General features: G+C 38.1%; 2 protein-coding genes and 1 long non-coding RNA gene across 4 annotated transcripts in view; 2 read left to right on the top strand and 1 right to left on the bottom strand.

Moving 5' to 3' along the window:
- Positions 1-2,109, top strand: part of LOC125615555 (orofacial cleft 1 candidate gene 1 protein-like) — a gene marked incomplete at its 5' end in the record, with an annotated part of 78,368 nt that extends 76,259 nt beyond the window's left edge. The window contains 2 exons of the mRNA XM_048799712.1: positions 1,882-2,002; positions 2,101-2,109. Of these exons, the coding sequence (XP_048655669.1) occupies positions 1,882-2,002; positions 2,101-2,109 (130 nt within the window). The remainder of the gene's footprint in view (positions 1-1,881; positions 2,003-2,100) is intronic.
- A 908-nt stretch (positions 2,110-3,017) lies between these two features.
- Positions 3,018-23,214, top strand: part of LOC125615554 — a 209,703-nt gene continuing 189,506 nt past the window's right edge. Inside the window, exons 1-2 of the mRNA XM_048799711.1 lie at positions 3,018-3,029; positions 3,947-4,180. Coding sequence (XP_048655668.1) covers positions 3,018-3,029; positions 3,947-4,180 — 246 coding nt within the window. The remainder of the gene's footprint in view (positions 3,030-3,946; positions 4,181-23,214) is intronic.
- LOC107149238 overlaps positions 9,523-23,214 on the bottom strand; it is a 15,958-nt gene continuing 2,266 nt past the window's right edge. The window contains exons 1-3 of one of the 2 annotated variants that reach the window (XR_001504369.2): positions 22,353-22,397; positions 10,019-10,736; positions 9,523-9,936 (exon numbers count right to left, since the gene is read on the bottom strand). This is a non-coding gene — a long non-coding RNA (uncharacterized LOC107149238). Of the gene's footprint in view, positions 9,937-10,018; positions 10,748-22,352; positions 22,398-23,214 lie in introns of those variants that run through there. The other variant, XR_007346203.1, reaches the window with a different exon arrangement.

Genomic DNA, 23,214 nt, shown 5'->3' with positions numbered 1-23,214 from the left:
CTCGGTAAGAGGGGAAAACAAGGAGAATAATCTGCCTTAGGACCTACTGAGAATGTGACCTGCAGCCTGTTCCTGATTCCTGACTTAGAATATGATTGCTTTAAGGGAATTCACATTACTAGATTGTCTCTAGATACCTGGTATCATGTTAAAGGTGTATCTTGACCTTTTAAGGTTCATTATGTCCCTTTTTAAAGAAGGTGATTTTATTTTTTGTGTTTTTTGATTTTGTATTTGTTCTTTTTTAGTTATAAACAACATTATAATGTATTTTGACATATCATGCATATTATGGAGTATAACTTCCCATTTTGGGGGTTGTACATGATGTCCAGTTACACTGGTTGTGTATTCACATATAAAACATAGAAAAGTTATGTCCAACTCATTCTACTGGGAAGTTAATTTCAGAAAAAACTTCAATTACAAAAAAGTAGGATTGTAACTAGGAACTGTGTTTTCTTTTTTTTTTTTAATTTTCCTTTCAGATTATGCTTTGGAATGTAGTATCCAATTATTGACGTTAAGTTTTTAGTCTATTTCTGAATGTCTTCTAATACTTGCCAGGGGAACAAAGAAAGAAACTGAGGAAATCATCTCACTGTGGTGAAAATAAAAGGTTGGATGTTTACTAATGGAATCTGTTTACCTTCATAATTGTATAATAGGGCCATTAAAGACAATAGATACAGTAGTTTAAAAGTAATAAAATTTACAACAAAGTGTATTTAATTTGAAATTGAATTGCCAGCAAATGGGTGTCCTAATGAACCCTTGTGTCAATGTAGCTCTAATCAAATTAAGGGAAATCATTTGTATCATAGGGAACTAAATCAGCAGTGAGACCCCAAAAGGCTATTCCTCCGGTGGGGGTACAGTCATTGTCACAGATGGTCCTGGTGATGGTATTGAGCTTGAGTTAGGAGACATGAGATACAAGAGCCTAAATTCAAATGAGTTTGGGGAAGTAGGCAAATGCTGTCAGGATTTAAGGAGCTACATAAATAAATTAAAAAAAAATACAGCCAACCATAAAGAAGAACGTGCAGTAAAGTGGGTAAATGTTAACAGGGTGAAAAGATTGGGGGGGGGGGGGACGTTGTTGAGGGTGGAAATGGATCCTGATCTCTGGTCATTGTGTTAGAAAAGTTTATGTCATATCAGCAAGTCATCTATTTAAATGGATTTTTTTTTCTCTCCAAGTTCTCTAATAACTTAAGAAGAGAGGAAGGGGTATAAAAGAAAGGGGCAAAAAACCCCTTATCAACACTGTTGACCCTCTGTATTTACTGATTTCGTTCCCATAGTTCCAATTGTGGACTGAATGTGGTTAGGCCTGTGATGGTAGATACTAGACATGTAGGGACTTTTGTCATTTTCCCTAAAGAAATATAGTAAAATAATTATCTACATTTGTTTATGTTATTTATATTGTATTAGGCATCATAAGTAACAGGAGATTCTTTAAAGAAGGATGTTGGGGAGGAGTTATGAAAACACTATGCCATTTTGTATAGGGCACTTGAACCTCTGTGGATTTTGATATCCTTGGGGGCTCTGGGAACCAGTCCCTCGCAGACACAGAGGAGGCATGACTGCATTTGATCTCCTGATAGTTTCTGAAACAAGTGGCATTTTAACTGTTGGGAGATTGGTGGCTAATATAGTGAGTCTTATATTTTATGGGGCCATACTTCAAAAGCTACTTCTTCCCTGATTTTAATCAACTGCAGTTCCTGTAACGTGGTGTTTATCTAAGTCCTAGATAACCTGCCAACCTGTCTAAGGAAGACACCCGGTTGTGCTGTGGTTCCAAAGGCCAGCCTTCTCTTTATGCCCTACAGTCAATTTCTCTCTCTTCTTCCCTCTTTCCTATCACAGCCCCAGAGCTCCACCGATCACTGCAGACTTACCCATTGGTAAAAGGGACAACGTGGCCAAGCTCGGCTCCCTCACAGAAGTAACTAATGATTCCCAGGGAGCAGCAGGATCTTGCTGGCAGGTGAGGCTCCTGGGAACTGACTTTTTTCCTGATGCAAAATGTTAAATGATGAGATCAATGGTATTGATCCACTTGCCTTTTCTCCCTTCCTCCTGTAGGACTCTTGAGGGAAAACAGTCTTAACAGGTCTTAATAAATATATCTGATGAGAATCCCATGCTAAAATAGAATGACTAAAAGTCCTCAAGACCAGCCTGAGTCCCTGCTGTCCAGGAGGCAGGGCTAGCTCTATGCAAATGAGACAAGCCTTGAGATTTGACGAATCTTCCATCTCCCTCTCCTACTTCTCTGACACGCGCTTTGAGGAACGTTGTAAATGCAAGAGAGAGTGTGGTATAATTCCTCAGACTGGCATTTCTGCCCCCTAGTCACCATTCGATTATCTTCCAAATTGCTGTGTTTCAGAGAGATAAAGATTTTTTATGGCTTGCTGACTTGAAACAACCACTAGAGCCGGCAAAGAGATGGCTAAGCGGCCATGCATAGTAATTCCATTGGTAAATGACAAAAATCTTTGTTTGTATGACATTTCCAAAATGACTACAGAAGATGAATCTAAAACACAAAATGTCACATTTGGCATGCAAAACTATCACAATGTATTTCAGTATAAAATTCATAGAGGCGTTTAATTTAGAGTGTGTTTAATAACTCCGTCTGCTTGCATCGGTAATCCTGCCTTGAGGTTTAAAAAGATTGTCTTATTTATTCACATGGTGTTAATTTTTAAAATATTTTTGGAAACCCAAATATGAAGGTTAAGTCCTTGTTGTTAATTAAGGCTTTCTAATTAAACCAAAAATAATTGTTATTCCGATTAGTTTTTAAGTACGACTTGTAGGAAAAAAAAAAACACAAAAGAAGTTGAACAACTTTCACCGTTTGTTTAATTGTGATTCAATTCCAGCAGCATCGTCTCTATATGGAAATATATTTTATCTCAGCAAATAGTCTAGACTGGATTAAAAGACACTTCCTGTTTACTACAAATTAACTGGTGATTCTACTAACTGGAATGGCCAAGAGAGTAGCTTGCTTCCAAACCTGATGTTATTATTATTATTTTTTTAATTTTTAAATTTTTATTAAAGCACAAAAAAACCCAGAGAATTCTTTGAGGTCAAATTATTCCAAAAATGATTTGGGACTTGTGAGTATAAAAGCATGACTTAATGACATTCGAGTGATGAATAATCCCAGTTTGATATTTATTTAATCTGAAACAAGAGTTTATTAAAAATCATTAGTTTGTATACAGTTGGGGACGTGGATTAAAAACGAAAGTGGTCTACTCTCAGCTGTGGGTGAACAATGGAAATCCAAATGTGCTGTAAAATATTAAATTGTGTGCCTCAGACCCAGGCAATCTGTGCTGACTTTTAGGGTAAAGCATATCCATGTGCCATTTCTCCTTTTCTTTCTGGACTGTTCTTGGCAGCCTAGGGGCATGTTGACCTGGTGTTGAAAGTACAGAGTACTCCATCAGGTGAGGTGTTAGTCTGCACTTTCCTTATCCCATGGCATTATGATCTGTGATTAGTGCTGCAGGCCAGGGGTGTCACCTTTCGGGTTTCCAGTTTGAAGCTTGCTGCCCAGGTTCGCCCATCCCCAATATCTGGAAGGCATGCTGTGTGGTTTTTAGAAGTGTTGGTTTCCTGTTAATTCCATCTTATTATAAGAGATGAATGGTTTCTGATGTCACAGATCATTAACATACCATGCTTAAAAACTGGCTAAACTTTCCCTCCCACCTTCAGCAATTTTGCCTTTTGACCTCTTAATTATACATCATGCATCCTCGTCTGTTATCGTTGCTAATACCTGACAATTACAGGTTGAGTAAAAATAATTGTCTACTTTTTTCCCCCCTGAGAAGCCCATTGTTGCTAATTGTGTGGTTTTACCCAGTTCCTGTGTAATTCAAGAACTCCACCTTTTATGTAGGTGCAGCAGACTCAGGCACCTCAGCCTCTTCAAATACAGATCAAATGCATCAGGGGTCTCAAGGACAAGGCTCCACAAGGCTCTTACTTCCTCAAAGTGTCCCTGCTTGGCCGACCGGGGGGTTGTGCCTTGCAGTGGTGTCCAACAGAGGAGCTGAAGACCAGAACACATGCAGTTAGGCATAATGGAAACTTCTATGATGTGAGTCTGTATTTCCACGAGAGCCTTCACATGGTAAGCTGACCCTCTGTGCACACATGGCCCCTTCTTTTTAGTTAACCTCCTATTCTTTCTATCTATGCATGTTTCATCAGTGTCTATGTAGCTTAGATCGTGAACTTCGTGTAATAAAGAGTAAACATTCTTTCCTGCACGCATGCGTTCGTTTAGCTAATGTCCAATAAGCAACCACAATAGGCAAAGCACTTTTATGGATCATCTTAGACATCTTAGATTCAATGGAAATGCCATTCTTATTGATCAAGAATGCCATTCTTATTGATCATGATATATATCATGAATTTTAAAAAATCTAGTTCTTCCCCTTTTCAGGATTTGCAAATTGAGAGCTCGCTGATGTGTACACGGTGTGTATAATATATGTGCTTATGTGAAGGCAGCTAGGGCTACTGATTATAGGTGACAACCAGGCTTTAGGTAGGAGAGACATTGGAGGGACTGTATAGAAAATAAATGATACAGCCAGGCGTGGTAGTGCATGACTATAATCCTAGCGTCTCAAGAGGCTGAGGCAGGAGGATCTCGAGTTCAAAGCCAGCCTCAGCAAAAGTGAGGAAGCAACTCAGTGAGACCTTGTCTCTAAATAAAATACAAAATAGGGCTGAGGGTGTAGCTCAGTGAGTGGTTTAGTGCCCCTGAGTTCAATGCCTGGTACTCACCCCTGCCAAAAAGAAAGGAAGGAAGGAAGGAAGGAAGGAAGGAAGGAAGGAAGGAAGAAAATAAATAATGGATGTGCTTGCATGCATTGACCAGGAAGAGGGGTTCCAGAGAATATGGTACTCGCAGAGGAAGTGATGGATGAGACTATAGAGTGATCCTGGATGCAGGGACTAGAGCAGGGGTCAGAAGGAAGGCTCAACCCTATCTGGGGGTCTGGGATGGACAGGGACCTCCCCCACAAGAGACAAGAAAGAAAGGGGACTAGACAAGTCCCAAAATTCTCATCTCATGCCAATGCATTGGATACTGGGCACAGACACAAATATAAAATTTCCTTTTATAGTATTAACTTGAATTACTAAAAATAAAATAAAGAATCAGTATAGGTATCTCAGGATGATATGGAAGAAGAAAATAATTTTTCTCAAAATTAGGAGTGTGCTTTCTTTTTCCCATTATCTATTAGGTCTTTTTATTTTAAAACTAATTTTATCATATGGAATTTAATTAAGGGTGTTATATGTTTCTCATATGAATATATTCTTCTGATAGTGTATTGTATTTTTTCCTGTCTGTGGAATGACCAACTGAAATATAAATGGTATAATGTAGCTGTAAAATGAGCAATTTTGTAAGTTAGGTCTATAAATAATAAACATATGATACCATTATTTACCTCCAGTATCTCAGAAGAAAACAGATTTTCAATCTTAACTTTTCACCACCTTAACTTTTTAGGTATCCAAGACCCTTGAGGACTCTGACTCTTTTTCCCCCCCCTCTTCTTTTGTTTTTCTTACTAAGCAAGAACTCTATAGTGATTTGGGAAAATGGAAAAAAAAATAGACAGTGTCAATAAAATAAATACAAAGTCCCAAATGATCACTCTGTCATTTAGAAGTTGATAGAGGTCAAAAGAAAAAAAAAATCCAACAAAACAAATAAGTGCTAAAGATAGCCAATTGTTGGGAGTCGTGTACTAAGTGGGTTTTTAGCAAATGTCAGGGCTTAGCCCTAAGCCGTATCCATTACCAGCCTCAGTCATGACTTGGGGATCTGATAGTGATGGTGGAGGGGACGCCAGAAGCCTCTTTGAAGCAGGGACTTTAGAAGAATTCATTTCCAGGAAGAGTTTTTACCAAAGAGCCAGAAAATCCTCAGTTGGCTCATTTTTAAAATGGGTAGAACGGTGCCCCCTACCACAGGCCTCTGAGAAATGCCTGGGCCAACACTTGTGGAAATATATAGTGAGAATTCAAAATCTTCTTTTATTATTATTGTTATAATTATGCTGTCTCTTTGATAGTGAAGCCCATAAAGTTTTACCCACTGGACTATTCTTTTAATTAATATGATAAATGCTTATATTTCAGATAGCATTCAAATTAACCTTTGGTTGAGAACAATGTAGGTTAACAATTTTTTTTTTCTTCAATAAGTGATCCCAAAGGCCTTGTTAAGAAGCATGGGGTATATGTGCAGGGTGTTAGTCTAGGTTGGTTATGGAGACAACGGTTCCCTGGGGAAGCCACCGACTGCTAGAAGCTGACTTTTTTGAGGACAGGTGCAAACAGGCATCTGGGTCATTTATCCCAAAGCTGAGGTCTTGGTTCTCACCATGTACTGAAGAAATTTCAGGAATGTGATGGTAACTGAGATCTTAGTTAATCATTTTTAAAAAGGATCCCATCAGCATCTAATAGAAAATTACATTCTTTTTGGTATGTGTTAATTAAGCACCCCAAATTTTAAAGCTTAGACTTAGTCTACAAAAATTGTCATTCAACAAACTTGTGGGCTGGGGTTGTGGCTCAGTGGTAGAGCACTTGCCTAGCACATGTGAGGCCCTGAGTTCAATCCTGAGCACCACATAAAAGTAATAAAATAATAAAGGTATTGTGTCCATCTACAAATATAAATAAATAAATAAGCTTGCTTTTAAGCGCCATCTTCTAAATAATCGTTTTATACGGAAAAGCCATATAAGTTGCCTTTATTATTGCTGATTGTTTTGGTGCTCATCACCCTAGGACTCCTATTAAAATGTGAACTTGGAGAGCAGGAGCCACATCTATTGATATCTTTGCTTTGTTGAGGATACTCTGTGAGCTGTTGAATGATTGGAATAGAATGCTGTGGTCTGGATATCCATGCATTAAAGACTTGATCCCCAGAGTGGTGCTATTGAAAGGTGGTCCAACCTTGTTCAGGGGAGCCTTAAGTCACTTCGGGTATGACCTTGAAGGGGATTGTGGGACCTGGTCAACTTCTCTCTTTTTGCTTCCTGATTCATGAAGTGAATGGTTGTGCAGTGCTGGGCATTTCCACCATGGTGTGCTGCTTCATCAAGGCCCAAAGCAAAGGATACTCCCAAAGTTGGAGTGGAACCTCCAAACCATGAGCCAAAATAAACATTTGTTCTTTATAAGTTAATTACCTCTGGCATTTTGTTATGGTGATAGAAAGCTGACTAATACACAGGGCTTGCTATAAATAGAATCCCAGGAGAGACTGGAGAATAAAGAGCTCCATCAAGGACATCTTCAAGGGGAGGTGCAGAGTTCCCAGGAGACTGAGGTTGCAAAAATGTTTACAGTGTTAAAAACAGTATGTAGGGATGAACCAAATCTGGCAATTGCTTCAACAAGAAATTCATTTCTCTTTCCTGCCAAATAGAACAAAAAGTGTCTTGAAACAGTTGAAATAACAACAATTTTCTTCATGTTTGTCAAAAACAAACAAACAAAAAATAATCACTTCCTGCCACAGTTAAGGAAAATTTACTCTTTAGCAGCCTGCGCAAAGGTCACCGAAACATCCATCCCTTGATATCACCTAGCAAAATTCTGGATCCCCAAAGAAATACACCACGCTATTTCACATTCAGTGTACCTAAGAAAAGCACAAAATTCAAGACAAAAATAAAAACAAGAAAAGCACCAAAACATCCAGAGTTTGACAGGAAAGAGAAGTCATCTGAGGCTTTTTGCTTTCAGAATAAAAATGCTGTTGCTCAAACTCCTGTTCATTCCACTGGGCTCTACCCAACAACATCAAGTGTTTTCACTAACCATACAATTGTGCCTGCCAGTCACTCTGCTGGCAGTTTGTGGGAGACTGACAGTTCAAACAGCAAGTTTTCAAGCAGTGTAATTTTGTAACAGTAAAAGTACACTCAGGAAAAACAAAAGTGTGCATTGTGTATATAATTAATATAGGGACATTTATGATACTTACTTCACTCCATTTAAAATACAAGTCAAAGACAGGTCCGTCTCTGTTCTCACCTCATGGGTGCGAGACATGGTCTTCCCTAAGGTCACTGGAGAATGCAAGGCATTGTCCGAATGGTAACTGGAGAAAGATGAGGATCTACTTCTGTGCACAGTTGGAGAACCGAGGAGGCGTTACCCAAATGAACAGGCAAGTCCTAATTACAGGGAAGCGTTAAGTCTGAGGAGGTTACTTTGCTAATGGACCTGGGGATGATGAGGTTCATTGACATCATCAAGGGGGGCTTATCTTTGGCATAAGCCTGGGCCAGGAGGCAAACACTTGAAGGTTAAGTGAAAGCTGACAGGTTTTTGAGAATGCTCTTGAGGGACGCAGCAGCTCTATGGGCAAGCTCTAAGGTGAACCCCTTCTGGCCTCCACAGCGTTGCTTCTGGATACTATTGCTTGGGTCTTGTCCCCAGTGATCCCACATCTTAGCATGGATCTCCCTGTATTGAGAGACAGAGGAGATTAGATGTCATGAGCTAACTGACAAGCCTCAACACCCCCCCACCCGGCACCCCCGGGGCCTTGTGATGCAATATCCGCTCCTTTATTTCAGTTACCAACCATAAGAATCAGATTAAATCAAATTCATTTATGGACTCTCAGCTTAGGGCTCTTTCACTTTGAATGTGTTGCCTGAAAGATTTTTTTTTTTTTTTTTTTTGGATCTCATTGGGTACCAGATATTAAGAGGAAATTATTGATTTTATTTGTTTAAATACACTTTGAAAGATTTTAAAGAACTCCTTGGTAGAGATGTTTTGAACCTATTGTCTTCTGACCTCAATCTTGGAAACATTTCAAATAGAAACACACTGCCTTCGGACAGTATTCATGAATGACCAATAGATTTAAATCTTTGGGAAGAAATAAACAAATGATCAAACTTTTTATTTTGTTTTTTGATGAAGTTAAATGTATAGGTTAGTTTAGTCTACCATTCTGGCAGAATTGGGGGTTAAAAGCAATATTTCACTCTCAGATTTTGTTCTGTAAACACCTGTAAATTCCTGATAAGATATGAGAAAAAGGCTTTCAGATGGCTAAACACTCAAAAAATGAAAAGGATCTCATTGGGTACCAGAAATTACAGAGGAAATTGAAAATTAGAGAGAGCTGTGGAAACCTGGGGCTATGCCCGAGAGGGGGAGAAATCAGGATTACCAATCTTGCCAATCTAAAAGACTCGATCTTAATGACCAGTCAAGAGAGGAGCCCCTGGGCTGATTAGATATGCAAAGTTGAAAGAGAATTTCTTGCATAAATTTAGGATAATCAAAATGTGTCCAAAAGGGATAGGGTAGAAAAGTATCTGCCCATTATACAGAGATACAAATCTCCATTAGATAAATAAAATCAAGAGTCATGGTTTTCTCTAAACTCTTTTTTTTTTTTTCCAACTTTTGTCAGATTTTATTGTACATGTCCTTTCCACAGTGACAAAGCCCTTTTCTTTCTTAACAACATGTGTTTTTAGCTACAATACTACATGGCAAAAATAAAACAATATTTGACCAATACATTTGAGTATTTGGCTTGCCTTTTGGCAGCTTAAAACTATAAAGTTAAAAATTTTACATGCTGCTTACAAATCTATTTTTATATTTAGCTTTATTACCTTACATGTAACAAAGGAAATGCAATGCTCTTTAACTAGTTTTAATGCTTACCATTAATTCTTTCATACAATTGCCTCCCTACTTATTTTAATTCACATTCTCTACCGGCTGCAGTAAATCAGCAAGATTTTCAGAGCAGGTTCTTAGTTGATATATATTTTCTTAACCTCTGCATATCTATCTTCCAATTGCCTGCAAACAGAAAAAAAAAATAACTTGGCAGGGTATATAATTCCCGGTTCAAAATGATTTACCCACAAAACTTTGTTGATACCGTTCCATTGTCTTCCGCCATTTAGAACTGCACAAGAAAAACCTTAAAGGCAGCCTGAGTTTTAAAGCTCTCTCGGTAACCTGCTTTCTTTGTCTGGATATCTATAAGTTTTTCTTTATCCTCGAAATTTTAAAAAGTCACCAGAATATGTCTAGGCGTTGCTTCCTTTTCATTAAATTTTTAAAAGTACCCTGTGAGCCTTTTCCATTTGCAGACCTTCAACTCTGGAAAAGTTTCCTCAGTTAGTTAGTTAGTTTTATTATTTCAGCTTCATTTGCTCTGTCCTGTTTCGGGTATTTCTATTATGCGTAGGCTGTTTCTCCTGGATCCCCCTTCTAATTCTCTTTTTCTCCTCTTGTCTTGATTTCATCTCCCCTTTTCTCTACATCCTCTTGTTTGGCATTTACTTTGGTTGTCTCACTTGGTGGCCAATCCGGCTTACACATTTTTGTTAACTCGAACTCCCTGAAGCCTTCCAAGTGCTCTGACATAACTTTCCTCATCACTAAGCACAGGTCTTTAATCTCCTCTATTATACGACGCTTAATACTTTCCATATCTTGTATTTCCACGGGTACCACTGGTATATCCGCTTCAAGAGGAGGCATCTTCTCGGTTGGGACGGTCTGTTGGTTTTTTTCTGAACTGTGGTATTACGACCTTTCCAACAGCTCTTCTGAGCAAAGGCAGTCAAAAATCATCGAAGTTCGAAATTGACCTCTCTAAACTCTTTTAGAATTGTATTTCTCTTGATAATCTTTAATAGGATACCTGTAATGAAAAAAATGTAGTTGAAATTAAATATTCAAACAATCTATAATACGTAAGATTAGACCCTCTGGATGGAGAACTAATGATCTGGAAGCTAAATCAGAAGCCATTTCCTAGAGGGCAATAGTGAAAGATAAAGAAGTGGAAAAAAAGAAGTGATCTGAAAACATATGTAAGAGAAGATTCTAACACAAATATTATGCAATTTCCAGAAGGAAAGAATGAGGGGAAAATGTTATATAATGTAGTGGTACCCCCTCCTCCACCAATGAATCTTAATTAAGCCTCTCTGGAGAACCTCACCATAATTGATCTTGTTAACAGAGTATCAGCAAATATCAGCAAACTTTCTGCAAAAAGCTCAATGTGGTTAAACTTCCTATTTCCTGTTGCTCTGTCTTGCAAAATCTTAGTCTAACTGCGGACGTTATTTTACTCCTGCTTTTGTGGTAAAATGTGTGAAATGAGAACAGAAAAAATAAATAAGGAAAAAAAAGCAATTTCTGAGAACTCAAAGAAAGAAAAAAAAGTAATTTTACGTTAGACACCTGCAAAAATGTAAACCTCCAAACTCCTCCTCCCGCTGGGTATAAAGTTCAAAAAATTCTAAAATCTCCATGCAGAGAATGTTTTAGGCTAAGCAATAGCCTCTCTGAATCCTGCAGTCAATAAACTTGCTTCCTGCTAATTCCTCGGGTGTCAGCCTCTTTGGTCCTATTTCAATAAGAAAAAACACAATTAACTCCCCAGTTTTCTTGGAAGATGTGAAGACTCAGATTAAGGGAACAGGAACTTTGAGCAAGACCAAGTCAAGTCCACCTTATAGTGGAACGCAGACAGCAATGAAGGACTCAAAATGATTGAACAATATATTTTAAATGCTGAGACAGAACGAACACTCACCTGACCTACTACCCAAGCATTGGTGCAGGGCTGTTGCAAACAAACAGAAACATTTTTGTGGAAGAGTGCTGTAGGGGTTTCTGGGGCTGCCAGCAGATTGTATTGCAAACTCAGTGGCTTAAAACCATCGACCGCATTGGCTCGCAGTTCCAGAGGCCAGAAGTCAAACCAAGGGGGAGGCAGCGCTGAGCCCCTCTGGAGGTGCTAGGGCTCTGTGGCTTCCTCGTGGATTCTGGTAGCCCGGGAGCCCCCTTGGCTTGTAGATGTCCCATTCCAATCTCATGTCCATGTGACATTTTCCCTGTGTGTCTTGACATTATCTTTCCTATATGCTCGCATGTCCCTGTGTTCAAATTTCCTTTTTTTTATAAGGACACTTGTCATATTGGGTTATATCCCATTCTAACCTCATTTTAATTTGGTTAAATCCAAAAAGATTCTATTTTTGTATAAGGTCACGTGGTGAGGTAATTGAATTGCTAAGAGTGGCACATGCCTGTAATCCCAGTTACTCCGGTGGCTGAAGCAGGAGGATTGCAAGTTCAAGGCAACTTAGTGAGACCATGACTCAAAATAAAAAAATAGACAGGGCTGGGAATGTAACTCAGTGGTAAAGCACCCCTGGGTCCCATCCCCAGTATCCCCCAAAACAAAAACAACAACAACAAAAAACAGCTAACATAGGAAATCTTTCAAGAATAAGAAATAATTCAGGAACTAATGACATCTTTGTATTTTTTTTTGAAATGTTTTATTATTCTAGAAAAAAATCAAACAATATGCCTTTTCTATCTAATTTTAATAAAGTAGTAGGCAATTTAAAATATTTGAATAGCAAAAGAAAGAATAAATGATCATATAATTTATATAATTAAATGGCTATTTCATCAACTAATTAACTCAATGAAAACTCAGATTTAAAGCCAAAGGTTGCAAATAAGACATCTTTCTTTTTCACAAGGTGTATCCAAACCCCAGTTTGGAAACAAGTACCACAAACCATTTGTGTATATGTAAAGTCCTTCTTGTTTATAATTAGCAGGATGAAAAGTTGCAGAAAACATTAAATTAGGAGAATATTGTAGAGAAATTTCATAGATCCTTTGGGTGTTTGCTGAAAGATTTTACTCTTTAGTTGTGCTTTTTAAAAAATATACTGATGGGGATAAATAAATACAGAAATTTTAGGGATATATAGAATATTGAAAGAAAAATGTATTAAGTTTTAAAAAATGTAAAGTCAGATATGAATTAAGACTTGTGGCTGCCATTTCCTTATCACTGATTATCTCACATTATCATCCTCTTGGGGAGACATTTTAAAATATCACGATTGAACTCTGGCAATGGTATCTAAGCTGAAAGAAACTTGTATTAATTATTAGCCAGAGCTGTTATGCTTGCGGTTCTCATTTTCATTGGGTGAGGAGGTTTGTCAACTTAAAAAAAGGATACAAATAATAGGTTAAAGAAGCAAAACCAGCAAAATTCAGGCAAAGAACATTGATTGATGAATTTTAAAAAATTCTTAAAGGTCATGTACTCAAGTTTGGCTAAGCCTCAGGCAGATCTAATGAACATGACCAGATCCCTCTGTGTGGAGCAGGTAACCCATGCTGACTCTGAATTTGCTGACATTACAGGGTTATTATTTCTGGAAGGATGTAGCATTCTGGAACAATTTCTCTAATGATTCCATTAAGACCATGGTTTCCTTCAATTTAGGGTTACATATTTCATTTTTCACATTTACCCCACATCACATAGAAAATGAAACCAGGTCCTAGATGGCATGTCTGTGTCAGCCAAAGGCAGGGGGTGGATTTCACTTGAATTTGACAGTACTTAACCCCATTTTATTTGATAAGTACATCTGTTTTTTGGATCAAAGTGTCAGTGTGTGAACGAGTTCGCAGGCAAAGAAGGATGTTGCTTACACTCAATTATGGCCATCTTGAGGATTCCCTAAGAAATAAGCAGATGCTATCAAACAGGCACTATTTCAGAGTGAACTCTATCACAAATAAGTTCCAGGAAAAGGATCAAGAGCAGCATGTGAGACCTGGGCTTCCAGGGGACAGAATCATAGAGAGCGGGCGTCTTTTCATCTCTCGCCTTCAGAAGATCTCCTTTTTGATTATTCTGAACAGGGAAATAAAATACGTTTCAATTGCTAAGAAAATCTTTTGGAAATGCTGTCATGGAAAGTTTCCTCTTATATATTTAAATATAAAGAACTAGGGCTGGAGGCCAGATGTGGTGGGGTGAGGGGAGGGTGTGCTCTACAACCTGGCTTGAATCCTGGTTCCTAAACCTGCTTTAGTGATGTGACTTGGGGCAGTGGCACAGTCTCCCCATGGTCTGCCATCTCAACTATAAAAGTCATCACAGGAAGCCCTGTCTCATTGATCCCGTCATGTTACCACCAACAGGGCGTGATTAGGAGTAAATGTTTTAGTACAAGTGATGAGCTCAAGGAGTAACACCATTTTTAACTGAAGCGAAAGCAGCTCTAAAAAGCAAACACACCCCAAATATATCTCTTAAAGGAAATTTTGTTAACTTAAATATTTAATTCTTTTCTTTTACAATGTATCCATGATTACATTGTTTAAAAGGATAAATGAGTAACTGTGAGCAATACTTTTTATATTGAAGTCCTTAAGAAGTAGCTTCTGACAGATATTTTGCAGCTTCTGCTGATTTTATCACATTAAACCTCAAAAGACACGGGTGGTTTTGAAATGGATATTTGTTTTACATACGAGAAACTGAGTTTTGGAAAAGTAATGCAAATTATTCAAAATTATGTAGCTTATTAGGGTGATGTTTGGAATGAAGCCTGTTATAGTTTGGATGTGAGGTGTCCCCCAAAATCTCACAGGTGAGGCAATGAAAGAAGGTTCAGAGGACAAATGATTGGGTTGTAAGAGTCTTAACCCCATCAGTGAATTAATCCCCTGATAGAGCTTAACCGAGTGGTAACTGAAGTGGTGGGGTGTGGCTGGAGGAGGTGGGCATTGGGAGCACGGCTTTGGGGGATATATATATATATATATATATATATATATATATATATANATATATTTATGTGTATATATATATATATATATATATATATATATCTGTATCTGGCAAGTGGAGACCTCTCTCTCTGCTTCCTGATCACCACGAGAGCTGCTTCCCTCTGCCATCCTCTCCTGCCATGATGTTCAGCCTCACCTCGAGCCCTGAGGAATGGAGACAGCTGTGGACTAGGACCCCTGAAACCATGAGCCCTCAAATAAACTTTCCCTCTTCCACAGTTGTACTAGTTGGATCCTTTAGTCACAGCAGTGAAAAAGTTGACTAAAACAAAGTCCATTCCCTATAACTCTGGGTACTCTGTTTTTTTCTAACTCCCAGTGAGACATTCTGTTAGCACAGTAGCATCACCAATATCCTAGGGTCATCATGGACTAAATGTCTTTCCAAGACATCACTTCATCCATTATCTCTTAAAGCCATTTGTTGACTTTCCATAACTTTTAGGATAAACTAAACTTCTGATCATCCAATAAAAGACGCCCGCAATGTAGTCTCAGCCTTCTTCCATAGTCTTTACCCATGTTAGATAGAGCTCAGCTCCTACTATGTGCTCAATGGTAGGTTCAAATTCCATGCTCAATTTCCTGTATCCTCCAAGTTCTGATGAACTACTGCGCATTAGCCCTCAGCATTAACTCCTATTTACCTTCCAGACTCAAAACTTACTCTCTTGTGCTATTCTTTATACATGTTAATTCACTCCAACAAGGCTTCAGGTATTTGAGGACAGGAGTCATACCTTATTTTGTTTTTTCAGGGCATATACTGCTGATAAATAACTTAATAACTGCTTCTAAAATAAAACGAAAATAGAATGCAAAACTATTGATGGGGGGGTGCAACCAGTTTAATATAAGTTCAGGTGTCCAAAAATGTATATTATTTCCTGAATAAACAAAGAAAATGAATTAATTTTAACAGTCACATCTTGGTATCGGTGATTTCTGAAATGAAATATATCTGGTGAAAAAGAAACAAAATCAATTCAGAGATATTATTTTAATATGACTGATAAATGGGCAATTAATTTAAAATACCAGTATTTTATGATTTTTTACTGCTTCATGTTCATTTGATCTCTCCCTCCTTTTTAAAAAAATAATATTTTGAATAAACATTTTGTAAGAAATGAATCCATATATTTATCTCCCTGAATCATGAGCAAACTCAACATTCTTGTGTGGAAAGGTGGATGGGAGCCCTCTGGAATCCTTCTGAGAATTTCTGGAGTGCTTGGGCATATCCACGGACCTCCCTAAATGTAGCTGTTTCATCTCATGTCAACTGTGACCTTAAATTTTCATAAGCAAGAATTCCTTTAAATGATTTTTGGTATGTCCGAGTGAAAATAGAGCTGTATTGACCATTCTGTTATGGCAGAAATATAGGAACTCTTTATTAAGAAAATCAAGAATTTTAAATATCTATGCAGTCAACATCATGTATTTATTCCTATTCTGCCACTTCGTTCCCTTCATGCCCTTGACCTTCCTTTTCTTGGTCATGGCTGTCTAACCTGGGTAGATTAAGTTATTTATCCACTGTGGGTCTTAGTTCAAACTGTGATGAAAAGATACCATTCTATGAATGACTTAAACATATCAATAATTTCTAAAATGACATTTCTCGCCACACTGAAGGCTAGGAAGTGCAAGGTTAAGGTGCCAGCAGATTCATTTCCAAAGGTTATTACAACGTACGTGGCCAAATAGGTTAATTTTATTTGTATTACATAACATCTTTTGCATATTTTTATTCATTCATTTAGTTGCCAATAATCTACTGGGGTAGATGAAAAACAGTTATAAAATCTTTCCTACTCTTCCTGCTTAAGAGTGAGAGCTGTGCTTCTTCCTCTTGAATCTGAGGGGGCTCTGTGACTATTTGACCAATAGAATATGATAGAAATGATGTGGCACCAGTTTCTGGGTTGAAGTTCAGGATTTCAAGGGCCGGCAACTTCCATTTCCTGTCTTGTTTCAAACCTTGCTCTGAAATACTTGAGGCACCCTGTAAAAAATCCATCTACTCTGCTGGAAAGACCAGAAGGTGAGGCCTTGGGACTGTAGAAGAAAGACAAGCTCTCCAGCTAGCTAAACTGTCCATCTGTCTTTGCAAAGGAACTGGCATGTGAGAGAAGACATCTTGGACCCTCCATTTCAGACTAGCCATGAGGGGAATAGCAGCACCCACTGGTCCCAGGAGACTTCATGTGGAGTAGCTGAGTACTCTGCTGAGCTGGCCCTGGATTCCTGATCTGCATAATTGGGGAATCTACAAAGCAAGGTGTTCGAGCCACTAAGTTTCAAAGTCATATTGGTTTACAGCAATAAATAGTTGAAGGACTTATTTAGCTCCTTTGGTATCAACTAGTATATTGAGTGCCGAAGAAGTAAAATCTGGGCCCTCTCCTTAAAGTGCTCATGACCTTGGGAGTTTCTGCTAGTTGAATCTTGCAATTTAAAGAAAAAATAAAAATTAACTTATTTCTTAAGCCAGTCTCAAAAAGTCAAATGCCAAATGTTTTCTCTGATATGTGGAAGCAAATCCAAAATAAGGAGAAGGTGGGAGAGAGAGAGAGACAAAGGGGAAAAAAAGAAGAGAGGGAATTTCATCAGAATAGATGAAAGATCAGTAGAGTAGATGAAGGGGATTGAGGGGGAGGGAGGATGGACAGGAAGAGGGAAGAACAGTGGAATGAATCTGAACATTCATATGTACATAGTGGATACAGTACAGTGAATCTCACCATCATGTACAACCACAAGACACTAATTAAAAAAAAAACTATGAGTAAATTGCAGAAATATCAGAAGAGTAGAGGGAGGGGAGAGAGGGAGAGAAAGAGGGGATGGGGAAATACTGGGGACTGAAGTAGAGCAAATTATATTACATGCTTTTGTGATTATGTTAAAATGTACCCAAATGTTACATATGACAAAAAATAAGCAATAAAAAATGAACTGTTAGTTTCAGTAAAAAAAAAAGAAAATCAGCTTATTTCTATAGTCAGCGTTGGATCACTCAAAAGGCATTTGAGTTCCAAGTGAAGTGACATCCTTTAGCTATGCTTTGTGCAGGAAAAAGTGAGAGATGGAAGGGGACCAGTAGGGATTATTGTGGACTGAATTGTATAAATCCCCAAACCCACATGTTTAAAAAATCTTAACCCTTAGTAACCCAGAATACGGCTTTATTCAGAGACAGAGTCTTTAAAGAGATAATTAAAATAAAGTCGCTGGGGTGAGCCTTACTCCAATAGGACCAGTGTCCTTATAGAAAAGCGATTAGGACAGAGACAATAGAAGAGACGAGACCATGTCAAGACACAGGGAGGAAATGGCCACCGACAAGCCAAGGAGGAAGGCTTCAGGAGGCACTGACAAGGCCAACACCTTGACTTTGGAGTTCTAGCTTCTAGCGTGAGGAGAAAACAAATTCCTGTTTTTTAATTCTCCCTGACTATTGACTTTGTTATGGCAGACTCAGTAATAACACAGGGACTCAGGAAAATTGGTGACAATAATTTTTTTTTCCCCTAGTGGGAAAGGAGCAACAAAATACTTCAACTTGTTATCAAGCAACATGTAAATCTGGCATCATTGAAATGAGCTTCATTTGTGATGTGGGGGAGGTCAGGCTCTCTATTCTTTTGGGGTAGCCACATATAGGTAGGAGGTTAGAGACAATTGTGGGGGACCTCACACACTCCAAAGAAACCTCACTTAAACTCACTGTGCTCTCAGACTATTTCATGGATGTACAGCATTTTTAAAAAGTGTAGCAACCAGTTAATATTTATATATCAGTGTGGCAAGGTTATCATTATTCTAGTAGTAGATGGGCGCCATTTTTGTTTCACTGGAGGGAAATCCAATATGAATAAAATAGCAACTTTTCAAAGATGACATTTAATCCATGCATGTAAATCAAACTTAGAATCTATTATTCATTATTAAAAGAGTGGCATATTTTTATTACACTGAGACTGAAACACAAATACTGTGAAAAATTTAGTGCCTTTTCTGGAAATTTTAAGACACTCATCATGAAGCCATCTAGCTGGTACTGGCTCTCATTTTAAAATATAGCCATGAAATTAATAAGTTTGAAGTTTTATGCTTGAAAAAAAAAAGGATGCTCAATTTAAATGAAATAGGCAAATTTATTTTTTATTTAAAGCTTCCTAAATACTTAAGATGGTAAAGTACTTCAGTAATGCTCTGATTCCAATATGTATATGAAGAATATAGTTCATATTCTTGTCATTATTAGTCATGGCACAATGTTCTTCCCTGAAGTGCTTTCTGAAAACTGCATATATCAGAAACTGATTAAAATGACCTAAAGTATTAATTCTTAAAATATGATGAACCCAACATTTTGCAAGAGGTTATTTTCTGTGTGACATTTAATATCTAAGAATTGAAATGATTTTAATAACCCATAGGAAGGAGTGGTCTTAGGAAATCTAAAGTCTGAGCATGATTGCTTTTATTGATTATTGGTTATTACGATTAATAATAGAGAGCCCTGGAGTATATTATATTGTGCAGCTTTAGAGAGCTCTCCATTATATTCATTGGAGAAATTTTCTGTTTTTGCAAAAGTTGCTTCTCCTGATTAAGGGAACCTCGAATTTGTGAGAACTTGGGTGGTAACTGGTTTGTCCTGAATGACCTGGGTGCTGGCCATTGTCACAGGGTGCTCTCTTCTCAGCAATGCTCTCTCATAATCCATTTCTCACTGCCACCACACAGGGTCTCCCTGGTCAACTTAAGAACATTTTTTTTCCCTTTGACCCCCTCATCCCCACCAAAATAAACAAAAACTTGGCCCCAAAGTACTAGTTAGGAGCATATCTTTTTTTTTAAATTGATTTTATTTTTTTAAATACATGACAGTGGAATGCATTACGATTCTTATTACATGTATAGAGCACATTTTTTATATCTTTGTATATAAAGTATGTTCATGCCAATTCATGTCTTTATACATGTACTTTGTGTTTTTTTGCATTACAATTCTTATTACACACATATACCACAATTTTTCACATCTCTGTTTGTATATAAAGTAGGTTGACACCCCAATTCGTGTCTTCATACATGTAGGGAACATATCTTTAGGAGGAGGCTTAACAGAATCTTGATCTCCTGGCACTCACCATTTCAGGAAAACTATTTAAACTCCCCTGGTCCCAGTCTCCCCATCTCTAAAATGGAAATCTAGTACCTAATTCATAGGGTTTTTATGAGGCTTAAATGTGATATAGTAAGTACTTAGGGGGTTGCAAACAGGTAATAACTGATAGTTGTCATGATTTTTGTCATTGTATGGTAATCCTCTGTGTAGAATGTAGTTTGCTTTCTTATTACTTTCTCTTCAGTCCTTCAAAACATTCCTTCAAGAAGTCTTAGTAAGTCCTTTCTTGGCATCTTCTCAGAAATCTCATTTTACAATGTTTTCATGCTCTTTTGCCTTCACTTCTTGCTACTGGGTGATGCGGAGTGTCCCGAGGTCATCTGTGCAGAAAGTAGCTTTCCCTGCTTCTGAATCAGCTTGCTGTTACTAAAACAAATACCTGATACTTATATCCTTATGAAAATGAAAGGTATATTTGGACTCACAGTCTGAGATGATCAGTCCATGGTCAGATGGAATCCCCTACCCACTTTTGCTTTGGGGCTGTGGTGAGACCACTCACCTTATGGCTGGTAAAACAGATAAAGAGATAGAAGTCCCAGAATACTTTAGAGGACACACCCCCAGGGACCTGATGACTTCCTACTAGGCCCCACCTCTTAAGAGTTTCAAAATTCATCATTCCAACAGAGTCAAATTGAAGACCATTCATTAATACCTGGGGGCTATTCCAGATCTATTCCAGATCCAGACCTATAGCATATTCTATTATTTTTGGCAGGAGAGAAGGTGTGTAGCAATCATTAGTTAACTGCAGTGTCAATTACATCACGATACACTTAATATGCACTATCAGTGCAGACTTCATTCAGTCCAATCCACTGTTAAACCTGTTTTGCTTTTGAGAAAAACTGAGGGTTTAGATGAGGACTTGTCAAGATGTTTGAAACTAAGTTTCAAAACTAGATGTGGACTCCAAAGTCTGAACACTAACTGAAAGGAAGCATAAAAAATAAAATTATTGGTTTTCCATGATGGTAAATTACCCATCAATTCCTGTAACATTTCTTCATACTTTTACCAGAATTGCTTCTATTTCAAAAGCCACGTCTCTCTCTCTTCCGTCTCTCTCTTCCATCAGTGAAAGCACAGGCTCTTTATCATGCAGTAAGGAGACTGTAACATTTGTGAAGGAGACTGATGATTGGCAGGTGATCACTTAAGAATATTGGGCAGCACCAGGATGTAGGCTTCCAAAAAGAAGGGACTTTGGATTTGTATTGGCGTTTTCTAGAGGAACAAAACCAGTAGAATATATGCGTAGCTACAGAAAGGGATTTATTGGTTCCTAGTTCCACAATGACAGTCTACAGGCAGGAGATCTGCAGGGAGGAGCCAGTAGCTACTCAGTCCAAGAGGCTAGACTCTCAGAACAAGAGAGAGGTTCATGGTGCAGCCCCAGAATGAGTCTGAAGGCCTGGAAACCCCCTGGAGAGTCACTGGCGTGAGTCACTGTTGAAAGACTGAAGAGGCTGGAGTTCAATGTGTAAGCAGCAAAAAAAATGCACCAGCTCAAGAAGAATGGAGTTTGTGCGTGCCCAGAGGCAAGCTTCCTCCTTTCTCCACTGTATGTTACATCTGGATCCCAGCTTGGTGGACAATGCACCCGTATTCAAGGCTGGTCTTCCCCTTCAGTTGGCTAAGCCACATGTCAATCATCTGTGGAAACACCCTCTCAGACACACCCAGAAGTGTGCGGCACCAATTTTCCCGGTGTCTCAATTCAGTAGATAACCAAAATTAACTGTCACAGGTCTGTGCACTGTGGTATTGTTAGCACCTAGAAATGTGTCTGTCTCTCTCTATATATTTCTTAAAATGAATGAAAAAATTTAAGAATTCCAAAGAGTCCCATGAAGGTTTTCAACTAGACCTTGAAGTAGACTATTGAACTTTTACTTGGGTCTTTTTTTTTTTTTGTATTTATTTATTTATTTTTGGTCTTGGGGATTGAACCCAGGGCTTGACACATGCTGAGCACAGGCTCAACCACTGCCCAGGCTGACTTGAATGATTTTTTATGCATTTTTTTGGTGTTTTATTCAGATTCACATCCTTTATTTTATTGGGAATGCTTTTACAATGCCATAAATCCATCTTTGTCCTCTGTGTCTGTTCCCTACATCTGTTCACATCCAATGTATTCAGAGTTAAGAATGCCCTAGTTACAAAATAGTAGTTCTTGTTCACTTGGCATGCAATTCAACAATCAAATCATTTTGAATTCTCCAAAGAGGAGGAACTTGCTTCTATATTTGAACTCACTCACATTCAGAGGGAATATGTTTTAATATTTCGACATCTATACAAAATGCTTTACAATTACTTTTAAGGCATTAATTCTCATATGAACACCCAGCGAAGTCACGAAGGACTGAGTAGGGCATAGAATTTCTCCAAGGTCACGCAGCGTGTTAATTGCAAAGGCAAGGCTGGCTATCTTTTCCCATCCGTCTGACTCATGCATCTAATAAGCAGTAGTCAATGACTTTGAACTGATGAGACTCTCAAAGCAAACGTTGGTGGCAGGAAAAGGATTTATATTCAAACAAAAATATGGCTCAACTCAAGGACCAATAAAGGTCAAGCTAGTAAACTGCAAATCAGATCCTATCAGTCCCCTGCTTAATATCTTTCATTGCATTTGAATCTTCATTGCATTGAGAATAAAATCCAGATTCCTTACTTGGGTCTCTGAACCTTATGTATCTGGCCTTTATCCCACTTACTAATTTTATTTCCTCCTAGTTTTCTGCTTGTGTATTTCATTGCAGCCTCATTTTTATTCTCTGAATACACCAAGCTCATTCTTGCTGCAGGGCCACCGAATTCATTGCTGCTTCCTGCCTAGTAGACTTCTTCCTCGAATTTCAACGCAGCAGGTCTCAGGGTAAGAGCTGCTTCCTTAGACATGAGCTTCTTAATATAATAACCCCCTTCTCTAATTATTTTCTGGTCCATCAATATTCATTTTCGTCATTTCAATATCAGTTGTGATAGGTTAAAGTTGTGATAGGTTAAGCATTTATCTCTATTGATAAGGTCTTATTTACTTATTGCTTATCTCTTCCTCACCAGTCAATAGCTCAATGAGAATAGGAAGGTGTTAGCCATTCTTTGTTTCTTTAGTGCCCAAAACGGTGCTTAATACAAAAGTGGGTGTTTTGTAAATGAAGAAACAAAGAAGCCAGATATGGTGACTTTTTTTTTTTTTTTTTTTTTTTTTTTTT

Source organism: Marmota marmota, unplaced genomic scaffold (genome assembly GCF_001458135.2).
Source record: "Marmota marmota marmota unplaced genomic scaffold, marMar, whole genome shotgun sequence".
Taxonomy (NCBI): Eukaryota; Metazoa; Chordata; class Mammalia; order Rodentia; family Sciuridae; genus Marmota; species Marmota marmota.
The sequence above is the reverse complement of the archived record's forward strand: the minus strand, read 5'-3'. Positions and strand labels throughout refer to the sequence as shown.